The following is a 9,205-nucleotide window of genomic DNA, read 5'->3' on the forward strand; positions in this document are numbered from 1 at the left end:
CATTATACACTAGGCACTTAATATTAGTTAATTTGCTTACCGTTTGCATGGATTGGAATGGAGCTGCATTTACATTGATTCCACTGCTATGTAAAGGTTTGCTTGTCCCAGCCTGAAATACTTGAGGCTGAGAAGCAGCAGGAAGGGATGATGATGCTGTAGTCTGGTCTGTATTTAAAGAGATTGTTGCCTAAACACAAAGTGAATAGATGCACTTTAGTGGTAAACTAAACTTAGCCAAACATAAAGTGAAAAGACGTACTAAAGTGGTAAATTAATCTCGAACTTATGTATATTAACAAACTCAAGAATTTCATGAAAGCAAAGTAGGTCCAACAAGAAGAATCACTATATTAATGGTAATGCACCTCTGTCCAATTCATGAGTAAGTGCCTCATCAAATGTATGCAGCCTGGTAACAGAACTTGCCTGAATCTGATCGATTGGTTCCTTCTGTGGTCGTTGCTCTGTAGCATGAGAAGGCTGGTACAAGGGTTGAGATGCTGTATACCCCTCACTTGTGGATGACACCAAAGGAACCTAGACATAAGTAAAGAAATCAAAGCTTCTTTCTGCTTACAAAATTGACTGTTAAAAACAAGCTACCTCTAAGACACATGGCGCTAAGAAATAGATACAACTGCTAAACAAGGCAGAAATACTACCATTTCTCTTTAAATTTGTGTAATATAAAACGTAAAAATTGCAAAAAGCATACTTTTGAAACTCAACATTAAACAAACCCAAGTCTAATTATAAAAGCCCTCTGTAAGTACTTCTAAGATGGCAAAATCTGCGCAAAATTTTAGAATTATGTCTAAACCATGTCTTCTGGAAATCTCCGTTCTAAATAAAAAAAAGCTTTTCATTATAATAAATTATTTAAAATGCAAGACATAAGAAAAATTTAAAAAGTCATCAAAAGAAAAATAAACCTAAATATGGAAATAAAGGCTGACAGCTATCCACTACAATGAATTTGTTGAATTCCAACAGAACACTTGGACACTGATGAAATTCATACCTTTCTGTCATAAGCTAAGAAAGTAACCAAGGAACTAATTAAAACAAAAGTGAAAAAATATTTTAAAATTATATTTTAAAAACAGAGACGGTGTCTCGCTACATTGCCCACGCTGGTCTTGAATTCTTGACCTCAAGTGATCCTCCCATCTCAGCATCCTAAAGTGCTAGAATTATAGGCATGAGCTAATTCACCTGACCCTGAAAAAATAGCTACTCTTACCTGTGTGGCTTCTGGTTGTACAGGAACTTGAGTAGGCTGAGCAAGTCTAGATTCAGAATGAACTGCAAAGGTGACCAAAAAATTTGTCATATAAGATTAAATTTTTAGAAAAGTGTCTAAATACTTTTTATTTCACGATTAAAGGCAATTTTTTTTTTTTTTTTTTTTTTTTTGGAGACAGGGTCTCACTCTGTCACCAAGGCTGGAGTGCAGTGGCGTGATCTTGGCTTACTGCAACCTCTGCCTCCCGGGCTCAAGTGATCCTGCCAACTCAGCCTTCCAAGTAGATGGCACTACAGGTGTATGTGCCACCACAGTCAGACAATTTTTGTATTTTTAGTACAGACAGGGTTTCGTCATGTTGCCCAGGTTGGTCTCAAACTCCTAGATTCAAGCAATCTGCCCATCTCAGTCTCCCAAAGTGCTGGGATTACAGGGATGAACCACCATGCCTGGTAATTAAAGGTAAATTTCTATAGTCAAACCACGAATAAACTTTTTAGCAATCATGAAATTGGGAAATGCAGATATAATTTTAGCTTTCAAGTGAGCATCTCTTTTACTAGCAGTGATTACTATTTAACAGTTTACTTTCACGATTGTTCTCTTTTTTCTAAGAGTAAAGTGTTAACGAGAATGCACTAACAAATAATCAGTACCATGAGAAAAACATTTAAAGCTGTAATAACAAAGTAGCATTATTCATACTCCAGACCTCAGATACACAGTATTCCGTTTTCATCTTTTCTTTCTTCTGAAACAGGGTCTCACTGTGTTGCCCAGACGGGAGTTCAGTGGTGCCATCATAGCTAGCTGCAGCCTTAAACTCAGGGCTCAAACAATCCTCCCACCTTGGCTCACTCAGTAGCTAGGACTACAGGTGCAGGCCACCCTGCCAAGCTAAATTTTCTGTTTTGCTAATTTTTAAATTTTTTGCAGAGGCGAGGTCTCACTATGTTGCCCACACTGGTATCAAAACTCCTTGACTCAAGTAATCTTTCCCCACTTGGCTTCCCAAAGCACTGAGATTACAGGCGTGAGCTACCTGGCTCAACATATCTTAACATTACCAATTTTCAATTAATTTCAAATGTTTCTATAGGAAAAGGAAATTTAAGATATATTCTTTTTGAGAGCCTATATTCAACTCAGCATGCATCTTCTTGACAATTCCCATCACTCTCCCACCTCCCTTCCCAACAATGATTAAACAGATAATCAAAATTACAGAATCTTTGGTTAGTCATTTAGAAAGCACCCATTTCACTGGACAGTCTAATGGACTTAGCATTATGTAAATACCTAAATAGCCTTACAGGTCACATCAGTGCTATGTGTACTGATTTTCACACGATTTACCAGCTGAGAAAACGACATAATCTCTTCCTTTAGTAGGGCTCAGAAAATGAACACTAAAAACCATGAGGGCTTTCTTATAGGCTTCACCTTTGATTTGTTTCCTAACTCTTGGTAGAAATGTGAGATACCAGCTCCCTTTACTTCAGAAAAATCCTAACTACCTTACACCAAATAATTGTCATTAAACACACTTTTACTCAGCAACATCTTTTATGATATTTAAGATCATGCAACATTAAATAGGTTATTTTATTTAGTTCCACTTTTGTTCCACTAACATTGATGTGTTCTGGGAAAAAAAACCAAGATGACTCACAATCGCTAATAGTCCTGGAAGGAAGGTCCACTTAACCCAATGGAAGATACCAATTTTATTTAGTGCTACTACTTCAAATAATGGTTAAGTCCAAAAAGAGGCTGAAACTGTCTCGCAGTTTTCTCTCATCCCTTTGCCTCTTACATATTCCCTTACCCACTTCACTGCTGTGTATTATTTTTTAACGTAATAAAATCTAGAAATTCTCCCAGAATTCTGTAAGCATTCAAAGAAAGATACCTCTATTATTTTTACTCCTAGATTAATTTTGAAATTTTAAAAGCCAAGCAAAATTTCACTTGTTAAAGTTGCAAAAACAGGCAAAACTGGTCTATTACAGTCAGAGGTAATTGACTGAGGTTATCATTCAGGGTGAGGATAACTAGTGATTGAGAGGGAACACAACATAGGTTTCTGGGGTACTGGTAATGTTTCATTTCTTAATCTAGGTGCAGGTGTTTTCAGTTTATGAGAACTCATTAAATTTGCATGTATTTTTCTATGTCTACATACCAATAAAAAGTTTAAAAATAAACAATTACAAGATTCCATTTTAAATTCAAATTATAGGAACAATAAGTTTTTTTAATCAAATTAAAAGGATCAAAATTTAATAGTCATTAAAATAAAATTAATTTTCACAAACTTTATAAAACCTGAAAGTACTGGCCTTATACTTCTCTCTCACATAAAAATGTACCCCTACTAACCTGGAGGGCAAACCAGCTGGGGCATGTCCATGTTTTGTGCTGGATTCATAGGCTGTGCAGATACAATGGCAGGATCAAGTGTCTGGTTTTCAAAATCCAGCATTGAATCCTACAGGTTAAGTTAGGATAGAACAGAATAAAGTCAAATAATATAAACACTTAAACTTTCTGATACAGTGTTTGACTAAAATGAACATACCTGTATGAAATTATAGGGACCCTGCATCTGTGCCATAAGGTCTTGTACTCGCTGTCTTCTCACAAGGGGATCTGCTTGAGCCACTGGAGTCAAAGAGTGGGGCTCTGGTACTGAAGGGGATGCAGCCTGAGGTTGCTGCTGGAGTGAATTTACCACCTAAGTTAGGAAAAAAGGTTGAGAAGGAATAGGAGAGCAAAAAAGTTCCACTTATTACCATCATGATGGGTCCCCAAACTATATATACTATCCATACTATAAACAGAACAGGCTTTAATGTAGTTACCCAAATGTATGTACATTTATGCCAAATTTAACATTCTGTAAAATGTCATCACTTCTACACTGTTTCAGTTCCACAGGATCACTATGTACATTTCAGATTTATTTATCTATTTTTTTATTGTTTTTCGTTTTGAGGCAGTCTCACTCAGTCAGCCAGGCTGAAGCGCAGTGGCAAGGTCTTGGCTCGCTGCAACCTCAGTCTCCCAGATTCAAGCAATTCTCCTGCCTTGGCCTCCTGAGTAGCTGGGATTACAGTCACCTGTCAGAATGCCCAGCTAATTTTTGTATTTTTAGTAGAGACAGGGTTTCACCATGTTGCCAGGCTGGTCTTGAACTCCTGACCTCATGATCCACCCGCCTCAGCCTCCCAAAGCGCTGGGAATACAGGCATAAGACACCTCACTCAGCCTCAGATTTTATAAGCTACTTTCGAAGGAAGATTACCTGTGTGTGTTTACGTCTTAAAATAATGTATTTTTTCTTAAAACTGCTATGTCTTCTATAGTAACTGAATTTTCAGAACCTGGTACACAGCACTCAAGAAATGTTAGCTATTATTATCATCATTCCATTTTCTCAGCCAACACCCCAGGATCAAGCTTTACCACCTCATCTAAACTGCTACAGAAGCCAAAGCTCAATTCTAGTAGTCTTTACCCAGCTCTAATAATTCCTCTGGTTATTGTTCTTATTCCCTGCTCTGCAAGGAAATCCTCACTAACTTTTATTACATCAAATTTATATTATTCTGTCTGGATTTAAAACTGGACACGTCATAACGGTTGAAACTAGGCAAAATCAGTTATTTCCTTTATAAACAACAAAGATAAAAATTGTTACCAAAGCAAAACCAAGAACTGTGTAGTACCAACTTCAAGATGTTCCAAAAATTTGTGCAATCTCATGTGGATAGCCTTTAGAAAGGCCTACCTACCAGATACTAAGAACAAACCACGCTGGCACAATGGTAAGCAGTATGCTCTTTTCAAAATGCAAAAAATACTAAACTACAAAACACAATATACATGGCTTCCCAACTTTTTCCTACTATGTCAATGATAATCTTTCACTCTAATGTTCAATAAAACAAATATACTAATAGCTTAGTTTTACTTCTACATCCACGCTAATTCATCTTGATTACCTGGTTCCCCTAAAACCATATATCCCATCTACTCAGTCAAGGCTCAATGGGTTTGTACACCTCACATAGGCAGCTGACACTTGAACAACATGGGTTTGAACTGCACAGGTTCACTTATCCACATATTTTTTTTCAACCAGTACTCTTGGGATATGAAACACCTGTATATACGTGGGTCCTGCATATACATGGCACAACTTGAGTATGAGCAGATTTCGGTGTGTGTGTGGGTGTCCTAGAACCAATGCCCCTCGTATACCAAGGAACAACTGTAAATCACCACTCTACTAATCTTTTTCATTGATTTCTCTTCTAACCCTCCTGTAACATTTCTGAACGGCACTTTTTAATTAAGTAAATACACACTATTTTGTTGGGACTTTGTAGGGCAGTATTTTCATCCAAAGTGCCTTTCTGGGGTAATTACCTAATTCTTTATCTACCAACGGGAGATTCTGGTGCTCCAATAGAGGGATGAAGCTGCTGGCACAATTATAGCATCTTTGGGCCGGGTACAGTGGTTCACACCTGCAATCCCAGCACTTTGGGAGGCTAAAGCAGGCAGATCACTTGAAGTCAGGAGTTCAAGACCAGCCTGGCCGGTGAAACCCCATCCCTACCGGGTAAGAGACTGACTCACTCAAAAATAAAAACAAACAAAAAAAATCTCTGGAATCTCTTTGGAGAATACGTTTTTTGTTGTTGTTGTTTTTACTTATTTTGAGACAGAGTCTCGCTCTGTCAGCCAGGCTGGAATACAGTGACATGATCTCAGCTTGCTACAACCTCTACCTCCCCAGTTCAAGCAATTCCCGAACCTCAGCCTCCCAAATAGCTGGGATTACAGGCATGCACCACCACACCCAGGTTTTTGTTAAATTGTTTCTAAAGTAGAGACAGGGTTTCACCATGTCAGCCAGGCTGGCCTTGAACTCCTGGCCTCATGTGATTGACCTGCCTCAGCCCCACAATGAGATTACAGGCATGAGCCACCATGTCCAGCCAGGAGAATGGTCTTGATAGAAGAATAACATACTAAAAAGAAAAGCATACTGCCCTCAGCTTAAAGCTGTTTTCCTGCACTTTGGAGGTGTCAAGACAGACATCTAAAAGAGGATCAAAAGGTAGGCCACGACCAATTGGTAAGGCTTACAAGTAATAAGGCATCACTGAGAACCTCAAGTACAAGTAACTTAAAGCTAACTCTTCCAATGATTAAGTTGTGACAATCAATAGGATGGTTCGGAGGCAGTCACAGAGCAGTAATATGAAGGGTATCACTGAACCAGACATAAGGGCCCGAAAAAAAGCATCATCTCAGTTGAGAGACAGCATTAGAAAACACTAGAGGAAGTCTACATACAGCCTGGTGACCAAACAGAATTAGGGTAAAGGAGGAGTACAAGATGATACCCCAACACACAGTTTATCACTGTGGGAGTCCAGATTTTTACAGAGCAACCTAATTTCAGAAAGAGACAAATTATGGTAACAGATAGATTAATCCGCAGGTAACTTTGCCTAAAATAAAATTTTTAAAACTGGTTCAGCAAAGCAGTGATCCTATTAAACATCTACAGGGATAAACATTCTTTTTTTTTTAAGTAACAGTCTAATGTAATGAGTTTGTTACTATAATAAATGTACTAATGATGCAAAAAACAATCTTAATTTGTTCTCAGTAAAGATAAAAATTACTAAATGAAGACAAAGACAACAACCTTGCAATACAGAGAACTCTTACCTCAACTGTTTCAACTGTCCACTCATCTACCTGCTCCTTTTCACCACTGGTGAACTGTGTTTCTGCCATGAACTGTCTATTTACATACTGCAAAGCAAAGCAAATATTTGAGAAATTTGTGTGAAAGGCAGCAAAGTAAAGGCAGCCATTAAATTAAAATCATACCTCTGTTGATTCAACTTCATTTTGCTCAGTGTACTCTTCTGCTGGCTCAGGTTCTAAGAGGTAAAAAAAAATGGTGCACAACAAAGGATTTTTAGTTAAGTAATACTACTCTGTGTTAATACCGGTAGATACATGTCATTATACATTTGTCCAAACCTATAGAATTGTAACACTAAGCGTAAACCCAGATGTAAAATATGGACTTCAGGGGATAATGATGTGTCAGTGTAGGTTTATCAATGTACCACTCTGGTGAGTGATGCTGATAATGATGGAAGCTGTGCATCTGTGAGGATAGAACGTAAATGGGAAATCTCTATACCTTCCGTTCAGTTTTGCTGTGAACCTAGAATTGCTCTAAAAAATAAAATCAGCTGGGCGCAGTGTCTCACACCTGTATTCCAAGCACTTTGGGAGGCTGAGGTGGGTGGATCACTTGAGATCAGGAGTTCAAGACCACCCTGGTGAAACCCGGTCTCTATTAAAAATACAAAAAATTAGGCCAGGCACAGTGGCTCATGCCTGTAATCCCAACACTTTGGGAGGCCAAGGCAGGCAGATCATTTGAGGTCAGGAGATGGAGACCAGACTGACCAACATGGCGAAATCCCATCTCTACTAAACATACAAAAATTAGCCAGGTGTAGTGGTGCATGCCTGAAATCCCAGCTATTCTGGATGCTGAGGCAGGAGAACTACTTGAACCCAGGAGATGGAGGATGCAGTGAGCCAGAGAATATTGCACTCCAGCCTGGGCAACAGAATGAAACTCCGTCTCAAAAAAAAAAAAAAAAAAAAAAAAAAAGAAAAAAAAAAAAAACTCCGTCTCAAAAAAAAAAAAAAAAAAAAATTAACCGGGTGTGGTGATAGATGCCTAAAATCCCAGCTACTCAGGAGGCTGAGGCAAGAGAATCGCTTGAACCCGGGAGGCAGAGGTTACAGTGAGCCAAGATCAGGCCATTGCACTCCAGCCTGGGAAACAAATGCAAAACTCCATCTCAAAAAATAAAAATAAAGTCTATTTTTAGAAACGATGCCATAAAGTATAAGAAATTATTTTTAAAGTTAAGAATTCAACTAGGCCGGGCGTCATGGCTCACGCCTGTAATCACAGCACTTTGGAAGGCCAAGGCAGGGGGATCACCTGAGGTCAGGAGATTGAGATCAGCCTAACCAACATGGTGAAACTGTGTCTCTACTAAAAAATAGAAAAATTAGCCAGACGTGGTGGTGTGAGCCTGTAATCCCAGCTACTCAGGAGGCTGAGGCACGAGAATCAATTGAACCGGGGAGGCAGAGGTTGTAGCAAGCTGAGAGATCACGCCACTATACTCCAGCCTGGGCAACACAGAGTCAGTCCCCTATCCCCACCCCTACCCAAAAAAATAAAAATAAAACAAAATAAAAAGTATTCAACTTAAGGCTGGGCATAGTGACTCACGCGTGTCATCTCAGGACCTCAGGAGGCCAATGCGGGTGTATCACTTGAGGTCAGGAGTTCAAGATGAGCCTGGCCAATATAGTGAAACCCTATCTCTACTAAAGATACAAAAATCAGCTGGGTGTGCTGGCATGCACCTGTGATCCCAGCTACTCGAAAGACCAAGGCAACTGAATCACTTGACCCTGGGAGGTGGAAATTGCAGTGAGTCAAGATCATGCCACTGCACTCCAGCCTTAGCAACAGAGCTAGACTCTGCCCCCAATGCTCCACCAAAAAAAAAAAAAAAAAAAAAAATTCAACTTAAATTCCAAATAAGTAGGCTGGCACAGTGGCTCACGCCTGTAATCCCAGCACTTTGGGAGGCTGAGGCGGGCAGATCACCTGTGGTCAGGAGTTCGAGACTAGCCTGACCAACACGGTGAAACCCTGTCGCTACTAAAAATACAAAATTAGCTGGGAGGGGTGGGATGGTGGCACATGCCTGTAATCTCAGCTACTTGGGAGGCTGAGGCAGGAGAATTGCTTGAACCTGGGAGGCAGAGGTTACAATGAGCCAAGATAGCACCCTTGCACTCCAGCCTGGGCAACAAATCTCA

The 9,205-nt window shown here is 39.4% G+C and overlaps 1 protein-coding gene across 3 annotated transcripts in view; it reads right to left on the reverse strand.

The window, feature by feature from the left end:
- The window catches only part of CAPRIN1 (cell cycle associated protein 1), a 51,132-nt gene that overhangs the window by 12,962 nt on the left and 28,965 nt on the right, over nt 1–9,205 (reverse strand). For all 3 annotated transcript variants that reach the window (XM_017530541.2, XM_017530540.2, XM_037739257.1), the window contains 7 exons: nt 7,166–7,218; nt 7,001–7,087; nt 3,831–3,986; nt 3,632–3,740; nt 1,247–1,308; nt 430–540; nt 41–190 (listed from right to left, as the gene is read on the reverse strand). In XM_017530541.2, coding sequence (XP_017386030.1) covers nt 41–190; nt 430–540; nt 1,247–1,308; nt 3,632–3,740; nt 3,831–3,986; nt 7,001–7,087; nt 7,166–7,218 — 728 coding nt within the window. The remainder of the gene's footprint in view (nt 1–40; nt 191–429; nt 541–1,246; nt 1,309–3,631; nt 3,741–3,830; nt 3,987–7,000; nt 7,088–7,165; nt 7,219–9,205) is intronic.

This window comes from Cebus imitator, unplaced genomic scaffold (genome assembly GCF_001604975.1).
Source record: "Cebus imitator isolate Cc_AM_T3 unplaced genomic scaffold, Cebus_imitator-1.0 Scaffold66, whole genome shotgun sequence".
Classification (NCBI taxonomy): domain Eukaryota; kingdom Metazoa; phylum Chordata; class Mammalia; order Primates; family Cebidae; genus Cebus; species Cebus imitator.